This window comes from Lingula anatina, chromosome 10 (genome assembly GCF_051362555.1).
Source record: "Lingula anatina isolate TDL-2025a chromosome 10, LinAna3.0, whole genome shotgun sequence".
NCBI lineage: Eukaryota > Metazoa > Brachiopoda > Lingulata > Lingulida > Lingulidae > Lingula > Lingula anatina.
In genome coordinates this window covers 14336651-14364646 of record NC_141776.1, presented here as the reverse complement: position 1 = coordinate 14364646, position 27996 = coordinate 14336651, and the positions used below count along the sequence as shown (strand labels likewise).

Sequence of the window (27996 nt, the reverse complement as noted above, 5' to 3'; positions counted from 1 at the left end):
ACTAGATGAATACACTGATTAGTAATGGCCGTTGATCTACCGTCCAATGTTTGAAGTTCACTGCGTTTTGACTAAAGACAACAATTTAATGACGAGCTCTATAGCAATAAAGATGCTACAATACTCACGGCACTCACTTCCAAGATTACTTACCCTAGCGCAAAATATCAGAATATACACATATAGTAATTCAACCTTGCAATGAGCGGATTCTTAAAAAATCTTGCCAGTAATTACATAGGCAACACATACCTGTCATAATCATAATACTTACTAATATAATGAAAGGTAAATAGAAAGCGAATCCCTTGCAAATGATTGCCGAGGCCCATATTCCAAATATAGCAATTGTAGATTGTCTTGTCCAAGGCACTTTTTGCAGGAAATCTGCACTAAAACAAGAAATACCTTTATGTTTAGAATTTTGTTTCTCACTGAATTAACTATGAAATGTGGTGTATCAAATATGTTGACGCAGTTTTTAAAGAAAAACTCAGAAAGGATACATCTTGGATAGATAGAATGCAGCATATAAACTATTTTGAATTTATGGTGAATGTTTTGACTTAAGTATGCAAAGTTTTGAAAACCAAAATTTAACGGAATCCCCTTATAATAATTCGATCTCTTTACTTTTTTTGTTTTTATCAGAATATATATAATTAAAATAATTATCGTTTGAGAGAGAATTTGACTGAAATAAGAGCCTGTAATTGCCTCCTGAGGTAGAACATATACTTCTTACTAATTGTTATACAGTATAAAAACCGGGTATATATATTTACTCTAAGTCTGGTGGCCAGTCTCGCTGTGCATTTGACGCCATTGGCGGGTTTCCGTACACCAGAAGTAGAAGAAGCCCCAAAGAGGATAGAATAACTGCATAAATTCGGAACGCCCAACGCCAACCCAGTGACGGATTTGAGCACAGTTGGGCACTTACGTTGTTCAAAATTGCTGAGCCTGAAATCAAGATTATAATGGTGTATTTTTGCTTGGAATGGCAGATCTAGGAATCATCAAAACCGCAGGAGTTTGAAATGTCAAAGACAGACAAAAAGAAAATTAAAAGGTATTGAAAAAAATGTCAATATTTTCAATTTCCCAAGAGGGGACTTTCTTTCACTTTTTAAACTAGTAGTGTTGTTTTAATGGATATTTGAAAGTAATTTCATTTGTATTTTTTCATGTCAGTTTATTTAGATACTGGCACTTTTTAAAACTGGTTTTCATATGAAATTCGACTTTCTTCTCTGTCTTTGTTATTACTATTATTATTAACATCGTTTGGTCTTTATATTTAGACATTTTGTACACTTACCAGTGGGTTGTAAGGTTCCCAACGCGCTGGTTGTTAACACGTGAAACCTGTGTGACCATGGAAACCAGAGTGGTATCACTAAATACGTACAAAGAACCACCAATCCACTGCCCATTCCAGTAATAATTCCAAACGATATGGTCACAGACTGGGCTCCGTTTGCAAACGACGTCAGACATAAACCCAGCACCATCAAGGTAAGACCAACAGCTACAATATGGCGAAGGTCAAGGTGACCAAACTTCGATAATGCAAGGTATATCAGGTTACCCAGGGACAGAAGAAACACATAGTAAACCGTCAATGGGGCACCTGTAATACAAACAAACAAACAAACAAACAAACAAACAAACAAACGGTTTATTTACTTATCATCATTGAAATTTGCACAGATAAAAAAGTATTATTTGATATTATCTGCCTTTGTCTTTACTGATGATACATGTACTTTAAGTTTTCCAAATCACTTTGGTCTCCTTGGTCCACTTGTTTTACAGTCGCTTTCTCTCTGATGGTTTCTTTCACTGTTCCACTCCACTGAGTGGTTTTGTCGTGATAGCAGATATCTGATGACCAGTTTAATTGTTTGGACTACATCTTCTCTACATGGGCAAGTTTTTATATAAATACTGTAATATTGAATCCCATGCATCGTACAAGTGTTTTTATAGTATACCCAGTCTAGACGAGAAGTACGTGCTGGTGAAATAAAGTAGTAGCCGTTTCACTAACAGTCTTCAACCGGCAACTTAACATAGGGCACCATTCTCATAGACACTATCGGTCTACATAGCTCGATTCAACACTGTGGGGACTTTTGCTGAGTGCAACCAGCTTAACTGTATAACTTGCCTCCTCTTGTTTTAACGAATTCGTATTATCACCAGCTCTTCTGTATAGAGGAAGGCTTGGGAGTAGTGCCATATAGTTGACTGCACTCAGCGAGATTCCCCGCAAAGTTGGATCGATCTACCTATACCGATGTTGTCTGTGGGAATGGGATCAGAAAAATTCAGGCTGATATTGAAACGTGTCTGTGAGCAATGTAAAATATTAGTTTGTGGCAAAAGAGCATCTGAGACCTTAGTTAAAATTTGAACTGATGAACGTATTTCAACATTTTATAAGCAACTGGGGTCAGCATGTCACCTAAAATTCACAACAAAACTACATTATATCGTAGGTAACGAGAAATAAATTGTATATATAATGCGTCAGCTGTCATAAACTTTTTGTACATAATTCCACATGATCAAGTTACACGAATAATTTATGAACTCATTGTAAGCATTAACCTGCTACACATGGGGCCATGCAGGCCTTATAAACGGATTAGGCGTTTACGTACAGTACAGTACCTGCGGATCTTTTAGCACTGATGTCCATATTAACCACAAAACCCACGAATGTATCGGTTTCTGTATAATATGATTTGACTGAGAGACTTACAAACACAGAGCTTGGGTTTTGAAAAATTGAACATGTATTGGCGTGATTGATCTTACTAAAATAATATTTGGATTTATCTATTGCAAATCAAAAGTTCAAGTACAAGTGCAAGTTAAAGTCCAAGCCTGTGCTACACAGGGGCATCCCAGTTAGGTCTCTGTACTTTTAGGTAAAACCGGTTTCTGTAATATGAGATCTGATAGAGAATTTTAGAAACAGGTGGCTTGAGATGTGTTAAAAATAATTGTGTAGAGAGGCCAGGTTGAAGATGAGCGACATTTTACACCGAGTTTTCAAAATTATAAACAGTTAACAGCTTCAGTATTATTTCGTACAGAAATGAACTTTATTAACTTCAACAATGATAAAGAAAATGAAGAAGTTATATTTTGTAAGATGTTTACTTCCAAAAATACTGCTGTATTAATTACCTTGAAATACGTATGAAGCGAGATGATGTATCAAATTATTGCTAATTAACCCAACCAGATGCCATCATATAATTTCAAATATTGTTTTTTAAAAATATTACAGGTTTTCGTTATTTCCATTCGTTTTTGATTTTCGCTTCATTACAAAATGTAGGGAAGAATAAATAGGTCAAGTTTGCAACAAGAAATTTGGAGAAAAAGGACATAGGACAAAAATATTATTCGAATTGCGTATAAAAAATAATATAAGTGAAAAAGTATACATCAGAATATATTTATATGTAGAAGAAGGAGAGTTAATGAGATTGTGAGAGAGTGTAGGAGAAAATGTATATTACTATATGTATCTTATGAATGTCAATAAAAAAATTTAAAAATTGGAGAACTTAATTTTAATAATTGTGGTTTTAATTTTTTGATTGACCGAGAGAATAATATTTATGTAGCCAAATGTTTACAAGAACAACGAAGCTCTGTTTTTGCTCAAAAGTAAATAAGATAAAGTCCATATGACTAAAAAATTGTCATTTTCACTAATTCCCCATACTATATAACCGTCATAATACAAAAAATGATATATTAGGTTAATGAGAGTAACCAAGATTAACTAAGAAAAATATGTGAAACCCCTACAGCTATTGGAGCAAAAAGTTGGCACAAATGAAAAAAATAAGGCCATAAAATGTGAGAGATGCTCACATCCCCGCTATTGTTTTTTTCTGGCATGTTGGTTTTATTTGAGTTATATAAGAAACTGGTAGTGATATAATCTTAAGAGAAATATGCCTCATTTTTGAACGTGTCTGAAAGGCAGTCTTTAGGTACACAAAAAAGAAGGTTCTTACCTAGCTCGGCAAGAGACGCCGCCGGAAAATCTTCATCCTGCTGAAAGCACAAGATCATTGTCCCCCAAGATGTTTCAATTCCTGCAGAGAGCACGAATAATGGAATGGATATTCCAAGCACGACCCAACCCCTGTACAGACCAGATACTGCCATTGCTCTCCAATATGTCCAGGTTCCCAATGTCGGGTCCTAGGAGGTTCACACGGTTTCCAGAGATTGGTTAGAAATATTCAGGAAAATCTAATATGCTTCTACTAAGTAAGAATAAAAACTGCTATATAGTTCTTGGTTGGGCAGTATGCCAGTCAGGTTGCCAAAATGCAGTTGAAAAATCCAAAAGACAGTAAAAGTACCTATGTCATCCACCTAAATTCGCTCATATGCTCCGCCCATGGCACAGGTAAACTAGACAGGAAAATTTGTGCAACTTACAAGTGCCTGTGGGCGACAGGGATTTGAAATCACTGGAGTGTGTTTGTTATATAATGGCATCAAGGTAGCAAAATAACGGGCATTAACCTTTCATAAGAGACTGGTAAAGAATATTCTCGAGAAATGGAATGATAATTTAATAGTGTCTCTGTTCATGGCCAAAGAACTTGGTCAATTGTTCCTTTTTCTTACCTCCGCCAAGGAGGTTATGTTTTCACCCCTGTTTGTTTGTCTGTCTTTCTGTCTGACTGTCATCAACATAACTTAAAAAATTATGGACCGATTTTGATGAAATTTTCAGGAACTGTCAGAAGTGGGCCAGGGAACAGATGATTATTTTTTGGTGGTGATCCGGATCAAAAATTAATCAAAAATCAATAATAATAAAAAAATTGCTGCCTTGGCGGAGGTCTGCGCTCTCGGAGTGCTTTTCTAGTTATGAATACAATGGGCATGGCCAGGTTGCTTTAAGAGCTGATGCTAGAATCGTTGTATTTAAAACCAGCACCAGCACCTTGTGATACCCAGTGACAATTTTTTAAAGATGGCCGCCAAAAGTATTTTAACCCATGTATAAATACAGCTGTCATTCTGCTTTTGCTGATGTGCTTGCTGATGGGTGGCTTTTTAACGAGTGCAATTTACACGGTTCAGAGCTGACTGGCAAAGTGTCAAAACTTTGAGTTGTTTGATCTGTTTTAATTTACATGGTGAAAATTAACTTGGTATTAGGTACAAGTTTTCCTAATCAACAGACAAGTGCGGCAAGGTGAAGGTTCACATAATTTGACCTTATTGGACTAAAATACATGTCTGGGGACCCTTTTAACTTCTGCCAAATATTAAGCCTCAAAACCGGGGTTTATGCTCAATTTCGATATTTCCAGCTTTCGAAGTGGATTTTCAGTCAGCAGACATGTAAATCTTATGTATGCTTACCCCTCTTATCTACCGGGGTAGTTATATATTACCAAAATGCATATATGATGTATTTTGTTGATTAATATACCTCTCCCCAAGACATTCAAACATAAAATGTAACCATACATTCTACTCTGTAGCCACTTTTTTCACCCCAGCCCCCAAAACCATGTTTGAGCGTGGAGATTTTTAAAAAAAGTCATATACTCACTAGAAGAAGTTATATGGCTGTAAAACCCGTATGAGTTTGTACAGGGACATTAGGGAGATCAAATACAAAAGTGATCCTGGTGGCCTTTTCTTTTGTTGACGATACATTGATGTCTGAAAATGTATAAATTTAGATGGGTGTTGCTCTTGTCTTGGCCAGTGACATCCGCTCATTTTCTCTAATCACGGCAGAATTGTACAATAGGCCTCACAAGAGTAGGTGATTACATTCTAACAGAGCCTATATTGGGGATTTAAACCTTCAAAGTCATATTTTGGTGATTTGTGATTGAAATTAATATAGCGTTGGTCAAGACATAAATCCTTTTCAACCTGCTAGTTGTCTCAAGTTTTTATCCTTTGTTCAATAGCTTCTATTCTGATTGTACAACTGGCAGCGGTTTTCCCTGCAATACTATATCTTACAAAATTACGTGCTGGTGAAATTAAGTAGTAGCAGTTCCACTATCAGTCTTCAACTGGAAACTTAGCATAGACCAACATTCTCTTAGATACTATCGGTCTACGCAGCTCTATCAAACATTGCGGGAACTTTTGCTGAGTGCAATCAGCTTAACTGAATGACACGCCTCCTCTCGTTTTCCACGAACTCGTATACATGACCATCAGCTCTTCTGTATAGATGTCAAGAGGAGGCGTGAGGAGTCGTGACATTCAGTTGATTGCACTCAGCAAAATTCTCCGTGAAGTTGGATCGATCATCGTATATCGATGGTGTCTATAGGAATGGGGTTTAAACATTGCGGATTGGTATTGAAACGTTTCTGTGGGCATTATAAAATATTAATTTGTGACAAAAGAACATCTGATACCTAACCTAAATTTTGAACCGATGAACATATTTCAACGTTTTGTAATCAACTAGGGCCAACATTTTATATAGTATTCATCACATAACTACTTTATATAGTACACTCTACCAGGCCACATATTCATTTTTCACTAGATATTCACGGATAATGTTTCTGGCTATAATTACAGGATATGGTCAATGTTATTACTGTGGCCCTGTGCTGAAATCTGTAGGTTGATTACATGTCTGTTAATTGTGTGCATAACTACTCGGGAATTAAATTGAAACTTTACTATGTACTGCTAAGTCCCTCTGATACCAATCAAAACAGTTAAAGGGATAATAACTCTTCGTATGAGATCTATATTTCACAATAAAAACATTGTGAATAACTCATAGAAATATAATCTATTCTGTTTTACCACAAAAACGCTATTATTATAGCTATTATTCTGATATCTGAGCTTGTCTTTAGATCACGTGACCTCCATTGATGGCTATGCTCTGTTATAACCTCTTAAGAGATTTTAACAAAAAACCAAACTTTTTAGAAAAAAAAACAGGGACTAACTTTGAATGTAAAAATGGATTCATTAAACATGGGTAAGTATGGGAAAATTGTTGTGTACTCCAGGAAAATTCATTTTTTGGCCAAAACAAAGAGTTATTATACCTTTAATTGCTGGGAATTTAATCATTTGCTCTGTTGTGACAGATTAAAATAGCCCCTTCTGAATAGCTTGTTATTTCAGATTGAAGTTCACTAAGGAATGTCCTGTAGCATCTCCCTAAATAGCGGGCGCAGTGCCATCTGCTCGCGTGCAGATTTTATTGCTTCCATCTGGCCAAAAACCACAGGGTCGCGATACCGAAAAGTGCACATATTTTCCGCCGGTCTGGTAGAGGGTAATCATGAGGTAGGTAATGAGACATAAATTGTATGAAAGATGTGTCACCTGTCATAAACTTTTTGTACATAATTCCACATGATCAAGTTACATGAATAACTTGTGAGCTCATTAGAACCTGCTATACATGGGGCGACCCAGTAAGGTCTTTGGACATGCAAGTTGACTCGGTTGCTGTATAATATGATTCGGCTTAGAGATTTACAAACACGCAGCTTCGGCTATGAAAATATTGAATATGTGAAGGCGTAATTGCTCTTACTAAAAATATTTGGATTCATCTAGATGAGCAACGTTTTATACTGAGGTTTCAAATTACAAACAGTTAAAAGCTTCACTACATGCATTTCTTTGTACCGAAATGAACTTTATTAACTTCAACAATGATAAAGAAAATGACAAAGTTAAATTTTGTAAGATGATTACTTTCTTACTTTCAAAAATGCTGCTGTATTAATCAGGTTGAAAATGCATACGAAACGAGTAGATGTATTAAATTAATGCAACTTAACCCGACCAGATGCCACAATATAATTTCAAATAGTATTTTTAAAATAAATACCACATGATTCCGTTACTTTATTCCGTTCGTTTCTTTTTTCGTTGCATCACAAAATGTAAGGAGGTATAAATAGGTCAAGTTAACAAGAAGAAATTTTAGAGAAGGTGTAGTTTAAAACTTTTTTGATTGACCGAAAGAATAATATTGGTTATTTCCTGGCATGTTTTTTTCATTTGAGTTGTATAAGAGATTGGTAGTGATATTATCTTTAGAAAAGCATGTCTTATTTTTAAATATGTATGAAAGGCAGTCTTTAGGTACACACGAAAGAAGTTCTTACCTAGCTCTGCAAGAGCCGCCGCCGGCATACTGCCCCCCCAAGATGTTTCAATCCCTGTGGAGAGCACGAATAATGGAATGGATATTCCAAGCACGACCCAACCCCTGTACAGACCAGAAAATACCATTGATCTCCAATATGTCCAGGTCTCCAATGTCGGGTCCAAGGAGGTTCACACGGTTTCCAGAAATCGGTCAGAAATATCCAGGAAAATCTTCATATGCTTTCACTAAGTAAGAATAAAAACTGCTATATAGTTCTTGGTTGGGCAGTATGCCTGTCAGTTTGCCAAATGCAGTTGAAAAAATCCAAAAGACAGTGAAAGTACCTATGTCATCCACCTAGATTAGTTTACATGCTCAGCCCATGGCACAGGTGAACTAGACAGGAAAATTGTGCGACGTACACGTGCCCGTGGGCAACAGGGCTTTGGCCCCATTAAGAAGAGGGGACTAACTGCCCCTGCGAAAATTTGACAAACGTTTGCAGGGGTCAAATTTGGCGATCTACTATAAAGCTTGTCGTCTAATCTGCTAATAGACACTGAATAAATATCCCTTGGAGATTGAATATGAAATAAAGCAAACCGTTAAGAAGGAGGACCTTAGTGAAATTATTAAAACAGTTGTGGGCGAAACAGTCAAAGAAATGAATGCTAAGTTACAGAACCTGGAAATAAAAATTGACGAAATCAGAGAAAGTAGTAAAATAGAAAATGAGGAAAATAAAAGGAAAATAGGAGTTCTACAAGACAAAATTGACGGACTAGAGCTGGAGACAAACATTACGAGAAAATGATCAACGCATCGACAAAATGAACAGAGCGATGAAAGAGGCAGCCAAGGTAGCTTCGTCGGCAATGATAAAAGCCAACCATAACGAACAATACAGCCGAAAAAACAATGTAAAAATATATGGCATCCCGGAGTCTGAATCGGGCGATCAGACAACTTCTGCCCTAGTAATTAAAACATTAAAAGAGAAGATACAGGAAGAGGTGAAAGGCGATGATATTGTGGCAGTGCACAGGATTCCCGGCAAACCAGGGGAACCCAGGCCGATCATCTTAAAGTTAAAAAACACAGAGATAAAATCCCGTATCATGCGCAAAAGGGGTGTGCTAAAAAGGTCCGACAGAGCCCTGAGGCTAGCAGACGATGGTACAAAAGAAAACAAGGATCTACTTAAATAGCTGAATGACCATCCGGAATGTGAAAGTACGTGGTATTTTAATGGCAGTATATATGCCAAGATTAACGGCAAGGAAGGCAAGAAAAAATTCGACATCGGGGACGACATTGGAACAAAAATTCGTCACTAAAACCTTAACACTATAATGTTGATGCAACTAAAATTGATTGAAACGATACATTTCATGTCTTAATTTGTACAGAATAGTGCAAAAAAGTAATATATAATTAGGATCTGCGGAAAGCTCAGGAAAGGTGTACTGTTCCTCCAGGACAATGCCCCTGCTCACAAGTCTGTCATTGCCATGGCTGCAATCAACGAGTGTGGCTTTGAACTGATAGAACATCCACCTTATTCGCCTGATCTTGCTCCCTCTGACTATTATATATTTCCCAAATTGAAAAAGGCCATTTCAGGTGCTCACTTTGTGTCAGATGACGACGTCATACGTGGAGTGGAGGGGTTTCTGAACGGCCAAGAGAAGGGCTTCTATAAAAGTGGCATAGAGGCTCTCAAAATTCGCTGGCAAAAGTGTATATATACTCAAGGAGACTATGTTGAAAAATAAAGAAAAATACTTGTAAAATGTGTACCCCTTCTATATGAGGCTCACTACTTATCAATCAACCCTCGTACACCTTTCCTGAGCTTTCCGCTGCCTCGTCGACATAAACTAACCAAATGACACCAAACTTCGGCTACACACCTTTAAATAGTCAGGGAATAGAAGGGCTGAAAAGGGATATCGCTGCTTAATACCTTCCACACGAGGCTCACTACTTATCAATCAACCCTAGTACATTGCAGGTGTAACAGGAATGGAAGTCCGCTATTTTTTCTTAGGAATATTGTTTATCAGCTTAATCATCCGGTACATTCCCTGGGCGTTTGCATTTTTTTGTCGTTTATTATCTTTAAGCGTTTGCCAAAAACTCCTTATTTACTGCCTTCCATACATTCTTTTGGATAACAGAAATGTTTAGTGTTCTGGGACTATAACACTAATGAAAATTGACACTTGCCATCTTGACGTAATGATTGCGAATTTGGGGTAAAAATGAAAAAAAAAAAATCAGTTTCTCAAATTTCTGTGTGTATCTGCATGCAGAACTCGTGCACTTATTACTGGCCCGGGCTTTAGTTGCCACACCCTTTATGTGATATGTTGGCATACATGTCAGCAGGTTTTGTTTCCAACTTGTAGGTTTGGGCCACTAATGCATGTCCGTGGAGAGGTGTGCTCACTCATAAGTATATATATATATATATGTCATGCTGTTTTTTACCAGATTTACAAACTGTTTGTTATTGCTCTTTCCACATCACAGGTGGCTGTATGGTCTAGTGGTTAGAGTGTCCACCTTTGGAGCGGGAGAACGTGTGTTCGAGTCCGTCCGGACACTCAGCAGTCTGAAATGGCCGATACTTGCTGTCTCTCCCTATCGCACTATTGTACTTGTTTTGTTCATGATGTGCCAAGGAGTCAAAATGCCTTAATATGGGGTCATGCTGACTCTTTTGTAGAGATAAATCAAGGGATGAAGGGATGTGTGAATGGGGTCAGTTGTGACCCTCCTGTGGGATCTGGGATGGCAGTACTCCATTGGAGTCAACTTGATTCCAGTTGGGAGTTATTTTAGGCACCACTGCTGGACTCCAAGTTTGGAGCCACTTGGACTCGATTTTATTCTCAGTGAATGATTTCTTAAAATGAAATTTCGGACAAATTTTGACTGCTCAAAGCTAAGAAACAACACGAGAAATCTGGTTTTGTAGTATTTACTCATACAAAATGCTATTCTTCATCAGTTCTATACTTTTCAAGTTCCTCCACTTGTTGATAAATATAATTACACCCGTTGTTAGGACAAACACACCGAAGCATGAGGCAATAGATAGAAACACTGCGTAGTAACTCCTTGTGACGTCACGGATATAGCCTGAAGAAGTAAAAGAATGGATATAGATATCTACATACCGTCTCAAACAGCACAAATGAGCAATGATGGAGCTATGATGGATAATTTGCTAAACTTCTCTCTATCTTTCTCCATAAGTGCGTTCAGAACAGCGGGCTTACAGATCCGCCAATCAAATATGACGACCCACTAAAAAACTTGCCACGCAATTCCCGATTAGACAATGATTAGATTCTCCATGGGGAGTACGCAACACGCATGCAAGTGGGCCATATTTGATCCGCGGATCTGCTAGTCCGCTGTTCTAAACTCTCTCTCTTTCTCCATACAAGACCGTAGGCTGCAATATATACATGATTTCTTCCACATTGTTTCTTAATAACATTTTAAATAAACATATAAATTAATGTATACCTTGTACAAATGGAAGTATTTTCTTCATGTGTGGTTCGTATACAAAACTTTTTTTGAGGCATTATTAAAAAAAGGAGTTACAGAAAGACGGGAGGAGTGCTTACCAAGAGGATTTAGGACAAATAAATATGTTTTGAAAGAAGTCTTATATCTACCTGCCAAATAAGGACCCGTAGTAGCTCCAACGCCTTTACTTAAACGCGTTGTCATAAATAACGTGTCAACGTTCTCGCCGTCCATGACCTCATTGAAGACAGCAAAGTACCCGGCATTATATGGACCAAAAGCCAGACCAGTGACTGAAATATTGTATCACAATTTGGTTAAATGATAAAATATTGCTTGTTTTTTTGGGAATCATCAATTTAAGGAGATTTTGATAATCATTACATAGGAAAATATACATTAACATTAACGTTATTTTTCCTTTCCTCTGCAACTTGAAAATCTACTAATAATTTGCATGATCACGTTTTTCATATTTCTCTCTGTAAGACGTCCTTAAAATATCATAGCTAACATAAGAAAAGAAAATTAGTAAATAACATCAAAATGGTGGAACAAAAAGTTTATCATTGTAAGAGTCAGGTAAGTAAAGAACACTTACTGGCACTATATATAAACGCACCAGTCAAAGATGTCGAATATGCGGCGATGATATTATTAACTGCGAGCAAAGCTGCTGCAACCACATTCACCACCATTAACTTTCCTTTCAGATAGTCTCCTACAAAAGAGGAAAACATCTGTCCTATCAGGCCCGTGATTCCTAGAACAGTCATCACATATTCTGCTTCGTTCTCCTTATATCCGAGGTCGGTCACGTGTTTTGGCTGAAAAAGAGAAAATTGACAAATTATTTAATTTACTGTGTTAATTCTATTCTAATATTTATTCATATCTGCTTATGCATAATACGAATTCATGCAATTGTTATTATTTTACATACTTTTTGATTTTGTTTTTATTGTTATTACTAGTGTCGTTTTCTCCGAACTAAAAAACAAACTGATCACTTATATCTGATATGATGTTTTTTTATTTTCCTTCTACTTGTCTGCAGTTCTACAAGTTTCGAAGAAGAATCAGTATAATGACCATCTTAATGGTATCTTAAATGTTCGCTGTCTGTCTCTGTATGTCGTTATTATTGACCATGCAGGCTGTGTTCACAAATTTTCAAAATGGGCACATATACCAATTGTACCTGTCACAAAGTCAGCATGTAATTTTATCGTTACTTTAATACTTACTAGTATAACAAAAGGTAAAAAGAAAGCGAATCCCTTACAACATATTGCCATGGCCCATAGTCCATAAATGGTAATTTTTACATACTTATTGATTTTGTTCTTATTTTTATTACTAGTGTCATTTCCACTGAACCGAAGAACTGAAAAAAAAAACTGATCACTTATGTATGATATGATGTTTTTTATTTCCCTTCCACTTGTCTGCAGTTCTACAAGTGTCGAAGAATAATCAGTATAATGACCATCTAAAAGTTATCACAAATGTTCGCTGTCTGTCTCTGTATGTCGTTATTATTGACCAGGCTGTGTTCACAAAATTTCAAAACGGGCACATATACCAATTCAACCTGTCACAAAGTCAGCATGTGTATTTATCGTTACTTTCATACTTACTAGTATAACAAAAGGCAAAAAGAAAGCGAACCCCTTACAACATATTGCCATGGCCCATAGTCCATAAATGGTAATTTTGGAACCTATAGTCCAAGGTGGTTTTTGCAGGAAGTCTGACCTGAAAGACATGGAGTTCGATATTATTTCTTTGCTTTAACTACCTTGACTAGTGATCTTGTATAAAATTGCTCTAGCAAATACTGTTGGATTTAGTCATAATATCAATGAGTCTGCTATTTTTATTTAGGGAACTGTCATGTCCAAATAAAAGGCACATTGACCTTAATTCAAAAATGAGATGTAAGATAAAGACATAAAATACTATAGCAGAAAATGTTGCATTATGGCTGTTTTCACGCACGCGCGCGCGTGTGTATTAACCTTTCGTCTAATGGACAGCAACGTTGTTCATTTGATGACTTTGGCGGGTGTCCGTATACCAGTAGTAGAAGAATACCCAAAGAAGAAATGATAACTGCATAAATTCGGAACGCCCAACGCCAACCCAGTGCCGGATTTGAGCACATCAGGGCACTAACGTTGTTCACAATTACCGAGCCTGAAATTAAAATAATAATGCTGTTATTTTTGGTTGACATGTGACAGACCTAGGAATCGTCAAAGTACAAGGAGTGTGATGGGTCGATTTAAAGGTTTGTTAAAATGTTCAGATTCAATTGATTTAGTTTTCACCCAGAATTACTAAATTGAGTTTCATAAGCTTATCTCTACGTAGTAATTTAATGGTTATTCAGAATAATTCTATTGCACTTTTTAATGTAATTTTAGATACTTTTGTTATAAACGGATTGATATTTTATGGAAATATAAATCGTATTAAATTTTCTTTTTCTCCTTTATTCATAATTGTTATGACCATTATATTCAATGGGTTGCATATACTTACCAACAGGCATCATGTTGCTCAACGAACTGGTTGTTAACACGTGGTACTTGTGTGACCATGGAAACCAGAGAGCTATCACTGAATACGTACAAACGAGAACCAACCCGCAGCCAGTCCCATATATAATGCCAAAAGATATGGCCACAGTCAGGGCTCCATTTAAAAGTGACGTCAGCAACAGCCCCAGCACCATCAAGGTAAGTCCAATAGCTACAACTTGCCGAAGGTCAAGGTGACCAAACTCTGCCAATGCCAAATATATCAAGCTGCTAAGGGATAGTAGGAACACATAGTACACTGTCAATGGGGTGCCTGTAAAACAAACAAACAAGCAAGCAAGCAAGCAAGCAAACACACAAGCAAACAAACAAACAAACAAACAAACAGACAAACAAACGAACAGCGTTATATAGCTCCCCTCCAAATGAATAGGTCAGAAAAATATCAGTAAACATAAAATCGTGTTACATGTACTTAAGGTGGGACTGTACTCAAATAGGGCTAAAAATCACGTTATTTTAGATAAAATCAATACTAAATCTTTAAAGAAAAATCCCCGAACCCCTTTTGTAGTACTTTGTTCAAATGTTATAATACCATTAAAAGCATGTTTATAGCTATCCAGGCGCCTGAGAAAATCAGAAAACCAAAAAATGATGTTTTTACCCCAAAAATCCCAATATAACGTCACAAGATGAACTTGGACCTGTGTTTCAAGCATAGTTAGACTTTTGAAGATACATTAAATGAGTGCAACAAGATTAAAAAAGCTAAGACCTTTAATTTAACCTCCAACCTGCAGTCCTACCTAAAGGTTTTCCTCAACCGTTTGGTGTCTTTGCATGCTCCTTGTTGTCTTTCAGTCGCTTGCTTATATTTTTTTTTGCTAGAACGCTAACCCTACAGAGGTTTTTCTTATAATTTAAGCCCTTCTTTACAGAAATGCAATCCTTGTGACTAGAGAAGTAAAATTACAAAGATTACCAAGCATAAGAGGAACCTCAATTAAGCTGATAATGATCGTTAAGGATCATGGTTAACGAAAAGTCACAATGAACAGAAAAATGAAAGGCAGAGATGGTTTTAATCAGAAAAAATAATACCAGAAATATACTGCTTTTACGACTTATACCCTTCAATGGTTGTTTTGGCGGCCATTTTAATTTTTTAATAATAGTAACATGCTAGGGTGACGTGAGTTATCGTACTGTGTTTCTCCAACAGAAAATGCATTCGCTATAGTTACAAATAAGGAATATCTGTCAACTTTTGACTGTTTTTGCATTTCCCCCCACAAATTGTCGATCATATTGCAAAAAAAGGTTCAATATTTCAGAAGTAACAACCAAGCTAATTTTACTTCCCTAGCCCTAAAGAAGCCATTTCTGTAAAAAGAAAAAAAAGAAAAAAATTACAGGAAAGAACATTGTAGGATACGACTACTGCTCCAACGGGAGTGGCAAACTGACCGGCCTATTTTGTAGGATTCTGGCACAGTAATACCCCAGTCTTTTTTTAAGACCACGGGACTTTGTTGCACTGTGAGACCCGTGCAGGCAAATGGCTACATGCCTATATGGAGTGCTTTTTCTGCGTGGACCCTGGTGTAGGTTTACCTCCATTCACCAAGAGTTTTCTATCTAGGTTCATTCACCATGAGATTATATAAGCTTTTTGTTCCTGTTCACATTCGCTTGATGTCTCCAACCAAGCTAATTCTATTTCCCCGGCCCTAAAAAGGCATTTCTGTTAAAAAGTTAGGGTTAGGAACATTGTAGGATACGCCCACGATGGTTTTTTGCTGGGCCCTGGTATCAGTTTCCTATCTAGGTTTGTTCATTTCCCTGATATTAAACTTTCTTTTGTTAAGTTTTACAGCCAACACATATATGGCATGTAATATACATACCGGTTGCTGTCTCCAATTTGTCTTTAATTTCCTTTTGATTTAATTTTCTGAGTGTTTATAGTGTGGTATGGGGTTTCATTGCAGAACCAACGTTTCTTTTCCTGAGTACTACATGTACTTGAAGTATTTTTGACACCACGTTTACATGTGTTAAAACCACCATATCCCTAAGTGTTCATTTTTGTTCTTCTCTAGTAGCCTGACGATTTTAGATTGTAATCAAAGGCCAGCTGTCTGTGAGCATTATAAAACATAGCTTTGTTACAGGACAACATTACAGACTCGATATGATTTTCAAACTGATAGACGTATAGGGGTGTTTTGAAGTGATGCATTCAACTGAAGTCAACAGTTCATATAACACCCATAACAACTCTAGTACTTAAGTGAAGCATACACCAGGAGACAAATACAATGTATACAGGATATGTGACAGCTTTTATAACATTTTTGTACATTTTACTTTTACATGATCGAGTTACACGAATAATTTGTGAACTCACTGTAAGCCTTTAAAGCTGCTACACATGGGGCGACCCAGTAAGGTCTTTGAGCACCCATTGACCCGGTTTCTGCAGAATGATGTGGCTGCATGACGAGACAAATTAAAAAACAAAAAATTTTGGTATCGAAAATATTTTTCTCAAAAAGTACCCGCGGTGAAACACCACATAGGAAGTTTGCTGTTCTAATCTGAATAAATTTGAATATGCAGATCAACAACAACAACAACAAAAGAATTCCGCAAGTTCTGTTACACTTGTTTGTTACACAAACACTTTCCGATCGTTGTACCTTATATATAACTGTGAAATTGCCCTCTTCCATCTATTTTCATAGTTTACATATTTTATCCCCATCCCTTAGCCCAATTTTAGATCCGTCAGTTCAGTGTTCGATAAACTGTCATACGTCCAATAACACAAAGGGTCCTCGGATGAGTCTTCACTTCATGCTTACGAAAAGCTTACCTCGAAATAAAGTTATCTTGGGGGGCGCATACCTCGCTTTTGAAGACCTATGAAAGGCAGCCTTTATTTGTATATGAAACAGTCTTACCTAGCTCTGCAAGAGATGACTCCGGGAAATTTTCATCCTGCTGAAAGCACAAGATTGTTGTCCCCCAAGATGTCTCGACGCCCGCCATGAGTAATAATATCACAACGGATATCCCAAGCACAACCCAGCCTCTGTACAGAGAAGATACCATCGCTCTCTGGTGTCAGACTGTCGTCGTAATCAAGTTGTAGAGAAGTTGTAGAGTATGAGTAAAAACGGGACGTCATTTATCTCTCTCGTCCAATCAGATTGCAGCATTCTATTCACAGCGGCGTCCTTTGAAAACCTGACCCTCATAATTGGTCTAATCCTCCGCGTGACTCGAGACAGAGAAGCTGAACGAGTGCGTGCACATGGTATAGTCGTGTTTTATGCAAGTTTTTGGAAGTTAAAGTTGGAATAAATTTGAGGCTGAGGTCTACAACATCTTGTCGATATCAAGTGAAGAAACCGGATCAAAGATATTTCTAGTACTTCGTTGTGCAAGATATCCCTATATAGGATACGACTTCTGCGCCAACGGGAGTGGCAAACTGACCAGCCTATTTTGTAGGATTCTGGCACAGTAATAGCCCAGTCTTTTTTAAGACCACGTGACTGTGTTGCACTGTGAGACCCGTGAATGGCTACATGCCTATATATGGACTGCTTTTTCTGCGTGGACCCTGTGTAGGTTTACCTCCATTCACCAAGAGTTTTCTATCTAGGTTCATTCACCATGAGATTAAGCTTTACGTTCCCGTTCACATCCGCTTGATGTCTCCAACCAAGCTAATTTTATTTCCCCGGCCCTAAAAAGGCATTTCTGTTAAAAAGTTAGGGGTAGGAACATTGTAAGATACGCCTCTATAGGGCTTGTTTTTTTTATCGAAACCGAACTTTGATCAACGCAAAATAAATTCGATACATGCAAAGTTCAGTTTTGAATAAAAGCAGATACAATTTTCTGACTGTTTCTGATCGTAGATCGACCGTCTACATGTGCATTTTCTTCAATAAAACCATACCTCTTTTGAATTAACATCAATATCAAAGCCCTTTAAGTAAAGAAAGCAGAGCACTTGTACATTTTGAAATAACCATTTCTTCCCTCAAAGTAGTGTATTTAATAAGACATGAAGTAAGGTCCAGTGACGTGACGATCTGGCTGCAAGAAGCCGATTGACGTAGGGTCAACGGGAGGTGCGTCTTTGGTAATGTGCAATTCAACCGCGATTAAATCTGCTTTGTGCAAAATATCTTCTCCTTGGGCATGGAGATCGTTTTTCCAGTAGTTATTCACAGCCTTTTTTGTCAAAACAAGGCTGTGAATGACGAGGTCTCCTTCTCCTCCTTGGGTAATCTGATAGATGACTTTTACAGTGGGTGGCCATATTAATGTGCTGAAGCATCCTCGTTTATTGCATCAGGCCGTAAATCTACGTAAATTACTGCAGGTCTGGTAGAGCTGGTTCAAGTTTTGATAAATCTTTCTTTGGAAGGTGGAGGAAATATCTGAACCCTTGATCCTTGTTTTGTTTACTTTATATCTGACAGCCCTGAAAAAGCGATGTTGTCCCCATTCCAGTAAGTCCGGCAACGACAGTATCGCCCTATTCGCCGGAAGAGGGTCAGCTCTGAATCAAATTTTGATCTAATTTCTATGCTATATCTCAGACTGGGTCAATGCAGTGGGTTAGTTGGCCTAACAACCCGTTGTGATATGAATGTAACCAGCAAAAGAAGATTGTAGTATGGATTTATCCTTAGCATTTGTTGTCGAGTAAAGGCGTTTATTAATCAACGTGAAATAAAATCGTTAAATTCAAAGTTGAATACTGAATAAAAAAGACATTTTATCATGACAGTCCCTGCTCGGTTTTACCTCGACCGGGTCCATAGCACTAAACCGGTATTAAGTTTATACAATATCAAATCCCTTAAATTAAACGAAAAAACATGGAATAAACTTCTCATGGGAATGTAACGTAGCGGTGGCCTTCAAATAATAAATACAATAATAAATACTGGTATATAATGAACCACTCAACAGTAGATCACTTAACACTACCATAAAGAATATACACGTGTAAAAGATCATAAACAACTTACATAAACATATAATTATCTGCTTTGCACGTACATGTAAAGAAACCCGCTTACGACGATGTAAATACTCACATAATATTAACTCAATCCCATTGCTCCGACTAACGCTAAAATAGACAGACGCCGCGGTATGCTAAAATGGCGAAGCAATATATAACAAGTACAAATACATCAAGTAACTTAGAACTTATAATTTCTAAAATACATAGCATAATATGTTTACTAATAATTTTGAATTATACAGAAATAAAGACATACAATGAAGCTAACTAAAGCTAACGCCGATATTTTACATTTCCCGTTTTTTTATTGTTTTAAATCAGCTTAGTGGTAGATGAATTACTAATTAACTAGATGCAGGAAAACCCTCGTTTTCGGAATCTGCATTATTATAAACTCTAACAGTATCTTTACATGAGAAGTGAGAGTCAATGCATGTAACGTATAAAAAAATACTAGTGTCATTTTCTTACACAACATAATGAATTCTTAGAATGAAATTTCGGACAAATTTTGACTGCTCAAAGCTAAGAAGCAACACGAGGAATCTGATTTTGTAGTATTTACTCATGCAAAATGCTATTCTTCATCAGTTCTATACTTTTCAAGTTCCTCCACTTGTTGATAAATATAATTACACCCGTTGTTAGGACAAACACACCGAAGCATGACGCAATAGATAGAAACACTGCGTAGTAACTCCTTGTGACGTCACGGATATAGCCTGAAGAAGTAAAAGAATGGATATAGATATCTACATACTGTCTAAAGCCTAGGTACCAACTACGTTTTGAACGCACGGTTTTTAGGTTCCTTGCGTCCGGCTAGGACGTAGCTAGATCGTAGGGAAGAAATAAAGTAATTGGTGAAAAGTTTCTACGTGCTGTTTGCGACCTCCAAAAGTCGCACGATGGACGTGCTCCTCACGCACGAACTCCCACGTTTAGCCTAGGTCCCAACTACGTTTTGAACGCACGGTTTTTAGGTTCCTTGCTTCCGTCTAGGACGTAGCTAGATCGCAGGGAAGGAATCGGGAAGGAGTTCGTGCGTGAGAAGGACGTCCATCGTGCGAATTTTGGAGGACGCAAACAGCACGTAGAAACTTTTCGACATGATCAACAGTTGCTACGTGCGATCTAACTACGACCTAGCCGGACGCAAGGAACCAAAAAAAAAAAAAAAAAAAAAAAAAAACGTGCGTCCAAAACGTAGTTGGGACCTAGGCTTTTCCCCCATTTTTTTGGGCCGTAGACCACACGTAGCAGCCCGTACGTTCTGTTGGGACCTAGGCTTTAAGCAGCACAAACTTCTCTCTTTCTCTCATAAGTGTATTCAGAACAGCGGGCTAACAGATCTGCCGATCAAATATGGCGACCCACTAAAAAACTAGCCACGTAATTCCCGATTAGACAATGAGTAGATTCTCCATGGGGATTACGCAACAAGCATTCAAGTGGGTCGGCCATATTTGATCCGCGGATCTGTTAGTCCGCTGTTCTGAGCACTCTCTCTCTCTCTCTCTCTCTCTCTCTCCGATCACCATACAAGACCGTATGCTGCAATATATAAATGATTTCTTCCACATTGTTTCTGAATAACATTTGGAATAAACAAATAAATGTATACCTTGTACAAATTGAGGTATTTTGTTCATGTGTGGATCGTATACGAAACTTTTTGTAAGGCATTATTAAAAAAGGGAAGTTACAGAAAGACGGGAGGAGTGATTACCAAGATGATTTAGGACAAATAAATATGTTTTGAAAGAAGTCTTATATCTACCTGCCAAATAAGGACCCGTAGTAGCTCCAACGCCTTTACTTAAACGCGTTGTCATAAATAACGTGTCAACGTTCTCGCCGTCCATGACCTCATTGAAGACAGCAAAGTACCCGGCATTATATGGACCAAAAGCCAGACCAGTGACTGGAATATTGTATCACAATTCGGTTAAATGGTAACATATTGATAATTTTTGGGGAATTATCAATTTTAGGAGATTTTGATAATCATTACATAGGAAAAATATATGTTTACATTTTCATTACGTTTTCTTTCCTGTGCAATTTGGAAATCTACTTATGATTTGCATGTTTACGTTTTTTCATGTTTCTCTCTGTTAGACTTCCTTAAAATATCATAAGTAACATAAGGCAAGAAAATTATTAAATAAAATCAATATTATGGACCAAAAAGTTTATCATTATAAGAGACAGGTAAGAAAAAAACCTACCAGCACCATATACGAACGCACCAGTCAAAGATGTCGAATATGCAGCGATGATATTATTAATAGCAAGCAAAGAAGCTGCAACCAAATTCACCACCATTAACTTCCCTTTTAGATAGTCTCCGACAAAAGCGGAAAACATCTGTCCTATCATGCCCGTGATTCCTAGAACAGTCATCACGTATTCTGCTTCGTTCTCCTTATACCCTAGGTCGGTCACGTGTTTTGGCTGAAAAAGAGAGAATTGACAAATTATTAAATTTACTGTGTTAATTCTATTCTAATATTTATTCATAAATGTTTATGCATAATATGAATTCATGCAATTGTTATTATTTTACATACTTTTTGATTTTGTTTTTATTGTTATTACTAGTGTCGTTTTCGCCGAACTAAAAAACAAACTGATCACTTATATCTGATAAGACGTTTTTTTTATTTTCCTTCCACTTCTACAAGTTTCGAAGTTCTACAAGTTTCGAAGAAGAATCAGTATAATGACCATCTTAATGGTATCTTAAATGTTCGCTGTCTGTCTCTGTATGTCGTTATTATTGACCATGCAGGCTGTGTTCACAAATTTTCAAAACGGGCACATATACCAATTGAACCTGTCACAAAGTCAGCATGTGTATTTATCGTTACTTTCATACTTACTAGTATAACAAAAGGCAAAAAGAAAGCGAATCCCTTACAGCATACTGCCACGGCCCATAGTCCATAAATGGCAGCTTTAGAACTTATAGTCCAAGGTGGTTTTTGCAGAAAGTCTGACCTGAAAGACATGGAGTTTGATATTATTTCATTGCCTTAACTACCCTGACTAGTGATCTGGCATAAAATTGTTCTAGCAAATGCTGTTGGATTTGATCGTTATAACAATGGGTCTGCTTTAAATTTTGATCTCCATTTGTTATTATAATTGTTATAAGAATGATGTGATTTTTTTCTTCAACAGCTAATATTGAGATAGTTTTTACCTCCAATATTTCGATGTCCAGCAGGACATCTTTATCAGGGAATGAGGATATCCAGTTGAATAGCCTCTATTCAAGAGATATACTTGCCCCTGACTCTAATTGCTATAGTTTTGAATCTCATCGGACAAGATTTGTAATTCTTTCGAAAGAGACATTGGATGAAACAAGTATGCTGAGTAATGGGATGGGACTCGTTATATTTGTTATATGAAAACAGGGGAAACAATTTTACCATTGTTTCTTATTTGAGGATTAGTTGTAAGATACCGGGGTATGTCATCATACCGATGAGCCAGTCACGTGACTTAGGCTCTCTAATGATGGATCAAAACGTCTCACCTCATAGGAAAGGGTTACCGGTGGTCTCTTAAGATGCAATTTACTCTTTTATATGTAAAACGCGTTGGGGTTTAAACGTATAAACATAACAATATAGAGATTCAACCATAATGCAACAATTTTGCAGCCTTATATGACTCGACCCTTGTTCACTATTATTGAGGGTACTGTCACGTCCAAAAAACAGCACATTCGCCTTAATTAATGTAGATGAGATGTAAAATAGACATTAAATACTATAGCTTTAATAGAAAATGTTACATTATTGTTGCTTCCGTGTGTGTGTTTGTGGGTGTGTGTGCGCGCGCGCGCGCGCGCGTGCGTGAATTATTAACTTTTTGCCTAATGGACAGCCACGTTGTTTATTTGATGCCATTGGAGGGTGTCCGTACACCAGTAGTAGAAGAATACCCAAAGAAGAAATAATGACTGCATAAATTCGGAACGCCCAACGCCAACCCAGTGAGGGAATTGAGCACATCTGGGCACTAACGTTGTTCACAATTACCGAGCCTGAAATTAAGATAATAATGCTGTTATTTTTGCTCGACATATGACGGACCTACAGGGTAGGAACCGTCAAAGTACAAGGAGTGTGATGGTCGATTTAAAGGTTTCAAAATTTAATACAATTTTTAGATTCAGTTGATGTAGTTTTTCACCCAGAATGAGTAAATTGTGTTTCATAAGGCTATTAATTCAATTGTTATTCAAAATAATTTTATTGTACTTAATTTTATGTAATTCTAGATATTTTTAGGCAGATTGATATTTATCGAAATATATATCGTATAAAATATTTCTTCTTTTTCTTTATTGATATCATTATTATTATGAGTATGAAATTTTTTATTTTGCCATTATATTCAGAGGGTTGCATACTTACCAACAGGCATCATGTTGCTCAACGAACTGGTTGTAAACACGTGGTACTTGTGTGACCATGGAAACCAGAGAGCTATCACTGAATAGGTACAAACAACAACCAACCCACAGCCAGTGCCAAATATAATGCCAAAAGATATGGCCACAGTCAGGGCTCCATTTGCAAATGTCGTCAGCAACAACCCCAGCACTATCAAGCTCAGTCCAATAGCTACAACTTGTCGATGGTCAAGGTGACCAAACTCTGCCAATGCCAAGTATATCAAGCTGCTAAGGGATAGTTGGAAAACATAGTACACTGTCAATGGGGTACCTGTAAAACAAACAAACAAACAAACAAGCAAGCAAGCAAACAAGCAAACTAACAAACAAACGAACATCGTTATTTAGCTCCCCTCCAAATGAATAGGGTCAGAAGAATATCAGTAAACATAAAACTGTGTTACATGTACTTAAGGTTGGACTGTACTCGAATAGGGCTAAAAATCAAGTTTTTATAGATAAAATCATCTAAGTCTTTAAAGAAATCACTAGGTCTTTAAAGAAAAATCCCCGAACCCCTTTTTGTAGTACTTTCTTCAAGTATCATAATACCATTAAAAGCATTTTTATAGGTATCCAGGTGCCTGAGAAAGTCAGAAAACCGAAAATGATGTTTTTGCCCCAAAAATCCCAATATAACGTCACACGATGAACTTGGAGCTGCACTCCTACCTTGAGGTTTTCCTCAACCGTTTGGTGTCTTTACATGCTCCTTGTTGTCTTTCAGTCGCTTTGCTTATAATTTAGTTGCCAGAACGCTAACCCTACAGATGTCTTTCTTTTAATATAAGCCCTTTTTACAGAAATGCAATATGTGACTAGAGAAGTAAAATTACAAAGGGAGCTTACGCCCTCACCAAGCATACGATGAACGTCAAATAAGCTGATAAAGATTATGGTGAACAAAAGGTCACCATGAACAGAAAAATGAAAGACAGAGATGGTTTTAATCAGAAAAAAAAAATGATACCAGCAATATACTGCTTTTACGACTTATATCCTTTAAGGTTTGTTTTGACTGTCATTTTGATTTTTAATAATAGTACCATGCTTGGATGATGTCAGCTATCGTAGTGTGATCCTTCGACAGAAAATACATTTGCTTTAGTTACAAATAAGGAATATCTGTCAACTTTTGGCTGTTTTTGCATTTCCCCCCACAAATTGGCGGTCATATTGCAAAAAGGCTCATTATTTCATAAGTAACAACCAAGCTGATTTTACTTCCCTAGCCCTAAAGAAGGCATTTCTGTAAAAAAAGAAAAGATTACAGGAAAGAAAATTACAGGATACGACTACTGCGCCTATGGGAGTGGCAAACTGGTCGGCCTATTTTGTAGGATTCCGGCACAGTACTACCCAGTCTTTTTTAAGACCACGTGACTTTGTTGCACCGTGTGACCCGTGATGGCAAATGGCTACATGCCTATATAGAGTGCTTTTTCTGCATGGACCCTTGTGTAGGTTTACCTTCATTTACCCTATCAGTTTCCTCTCTGGGTTCATTCATTTCCCTGATATTAAAGAGGTTGCTGCCTCAAGTTGTCTTTAATTATCTGACTGTTGCAGGCCTATGGTGTAGTATGGTGCTTTACTGCAGTAGAAATGTATCTTTTCTAGATTTTTATTTGCGGTTTTTTTCTCTTATACACCCAAAACCACCATGCCCCTTAACGTTTCATATTTCCTAGTCTGTTCTTATTAGATTGAAATCAAAAACAGGCTGTCTGTGAGCATTATAAAATTTAGCTTTGTTACAGGACAACATGAGAGACTCAATATAATCATCAATGAACGTATGGGGGCATTTTAACGTTTGGTGTTCAATTTTAGTCAACATTTCATCTTACACCCATAACACCACTAGTACTTTAGTGTACTGGGGTAGCGTATGCCAGGGGGCATGTACCATGTAATAGATCTGTAACAGCTGTTATAACCTTTTTGCACATTTTCATCCTACATGATCAAGTTACACGAATATATTGTGAACTCATTCTAAGCCTACAAAACGTGGGGCGATCCGATTAGGTCTTTGTACATTCATATTGACCTGGTTTCTGCAGTGTGATGTGTCTACGAGATTATAACTACCGCAATTTTTGAGTAAAAGACTTGTACAGATATAAATGGTCTTGCGGAGAAACTGATAGCAGACTTCATCTTTTGTCAAAAAGAGTAAAAATACCACCCTCTCCCACCCACACAAGCCTCGTCCCACTATAGGCTGTAGACTACACACGGGTAGACCCAATAACGCCTAGGACTTACATGTTGACCCAGTGTGACAGGAAAAGAAGTTCGCTAGGAACCAAAGTCCATTCCCATTACTTTGTACAGGTGATATCCGTCCCATACACTTACTGCAATACTCCTATTAACCTGTTTTAAAAAGGGACCGCAGACCTCCATTCATAGAACTACCATTCCTGTCACACCGGTTTCTGTAGTATGAGATGACAGAAGATTTTACAAACCTTCGTCTACCGACCCCGATAACAAAAACACTCAATGAACAAAACAACACAAAACCAAACACTTTCCAGTCATTGTACCTTACACTGTAAAAAATGTGAAATTGCCCTCTTTTATCTTTTTAAGCTTTACTATGCTATTTATATTTCATCCCTCCGCCCCACTCCCTGCTTCCCCACCCTAAGTCACATTCAAAATCCGTTGGCTCAGCGTTCGGTAAACTTGCTAGGAGGAGTCTTCCCTTCATGTTTATGAAACGTTCCTCTGAGCACAAACCTCGCTTTTGAAGACGTATGAAAGGCAACCTTTGTTTGTACACGAAACAGTCTTACCTAGTTCTGCAATAGATGACTCCGGGAAATTTTTGTCTTGCTGAAGGCACAAGATCGTTGTTCCCCAAGATGTCTCGACGCCCGCCGTGAGTAATAATATCACAACAGATATTCCAAGCACTACCCAACCCCTGTACAGAGGAGAAGACATCATTGTTGTCTTGTGTCACGGTCTCAGACTGTCGCCGTAATTAAAATCGGGTCCTAGGTATTTATAGTACTTCGTTGCGTAAATCATCCCTTATGGCTCGTTGTAAATGTTTTTTAGACCGTCAGCAAACAATATATTAATTGATCAACACAAAATTTATTCGATACATACGAAGTTCAATTTTGAAGAAAAGAAGACAAAATTGTTCTGACAGTTCCTGTGCGGTCGTACATGTATGTCGGCCGTCTTCATTGTCTTCAATAACACCATACATGATTTAAGTTTATGCCACTATCAAAGCCCTTAAAGCAAAAGAAGCAGAAGACATACATTTTGAAAATACCTTCTCCTGCCTCAGAGTAGTTTCTGTAATAGGTCATGGAGAAATGTCCGAGTGACGTGACGATCTGGCTGTAAGGAACGCCTAGCCAGCTTTGGGTCAACGGAGGTGCGTCTTTAATAGTGTGCAATACAACCGCGTTTAACTCTGTATAAGTGCACTGAGGTGACACCAAATATGTGCTTTGTGCAAAAATATCTTCTCCTTGGTCATGGAGATCGTTTTTCCACTTGATTTTCACAGCTGACAGAGTATTATTGTCATTGCAATGGGGGTGAATGACGAGGTCTTTTCACCTGCTTGGGTAAACTTAGACATGACTTTTACAGTGGGTGGCTATATTCCCAGCAGACAAACGACATTGATTCACCGTTGAATCAACGTTAACTTTGGTGTATCAACGTTGAATCAACGTAGAATCAATGTCGTTTGCCTGCAGGGATTGCTGTGCTGAGGCAGCCTCGTTTATTGCATCAGGCCGTAAATCTGCGTAAATAACTGCAGGTCTGCTGATGCTGGTTCAAGTTTTGATATATCTGTACGATAAATGTTTTTTCTCGCTTGGAAGGTGGTGGAAAGTATTTGAACCCTTGATCCTTGTTTTGCTCACTTCATACCTGACAGCATTGAAACAACGGTGCTGCCACCTATCAAATGATTCCATCAACCACCACAGTACTTTCTCGAATGGGAAATGGGGAGGAAGGGGGGGGGGGGCTCAGGGGGCCATAAAAAATTGCCCCTTTCGCCGGGAGATGGTCATCTCTGAATCAAATTTTGATCTTATTTCTATGCCATTTCACAATCTCAGCCAATGTAAGGGTTCGTTGGCCTAACAACCCGGTATGATAGGAATGGTTCATGTATTCCGCTAAAAACCTTGGTATGTTCCCCAATTACTTTGTACAGTTGGCA

General features: G+C 37.6%; 2 protein-coding genes and 1 long non-coding RNA gene across 3 annotated transcripts; 1 reads left to right on the top strand and 2 right to left on the bottom strand.

Moving 5' to 3' along the window:
- Positions 1-12551, top strand: LOC147759651 (uncharacterized). The gene is made up of 3 exons (XR_015331470.1): positions 1-1072; positions 1305-1518; positions 12418-12551. It is a non-coding gene; the product is annotated as an uncharacterized LOC147759651 (long non-coding RNA).
- LOC106163358 (monocarboxylate transporter 13-like) lies at positions 11129-17692 on the bottom strand. The gene is made up of 7 exons (XM_013540914.2): positions 17220-17692; positions 14252-14563; positions 13726-13903; positions 13345-13462; positions 12306-12531; positions 11854-11997; positions 11129-11305 (listed from the first exon to the last, which is right to left on the bottom strand). The coding sequence occupies exons 1-7, from the start codon at positions 17368-17370 to the stop codon at positions 11145-11147; spliced, it is 1290 nt and encodes a 429-aa protein (XP_013396368.2). The 5' UTR covers positions 17371-17692; the 3' UTR covers positions 11129-11144.
- Positions 17693-19073: 1381 nt separating this feature from the next.
- LOC147759650 (monocarboxylate transporter 13-like) lies at positions 19074-27553 on the bottom strand. Its single transcript, XM_086997982.1, has 7 exons — positions 26591-27553; positions 23743-24054; positions 23192-23369; positions 22195-22312; positions 21541-21766; positions 21090-21233; positions 19074-20031 (listed from the first exon to the last, which is right to left on the bottom strand). Exons 1-7 carry the CDS (start codon positions 26742-26744, stop codon positions 19871-19873), a joined length of 1293 nt encoding a protein of 430 aa, XP_086854108.1. The 5' UTR covers positions 26745-27553; the 3' UTR covers positions 19074-19870.
- Between the last annotated feature and the right edge of the window lie 443 nt (positions 27554-27996).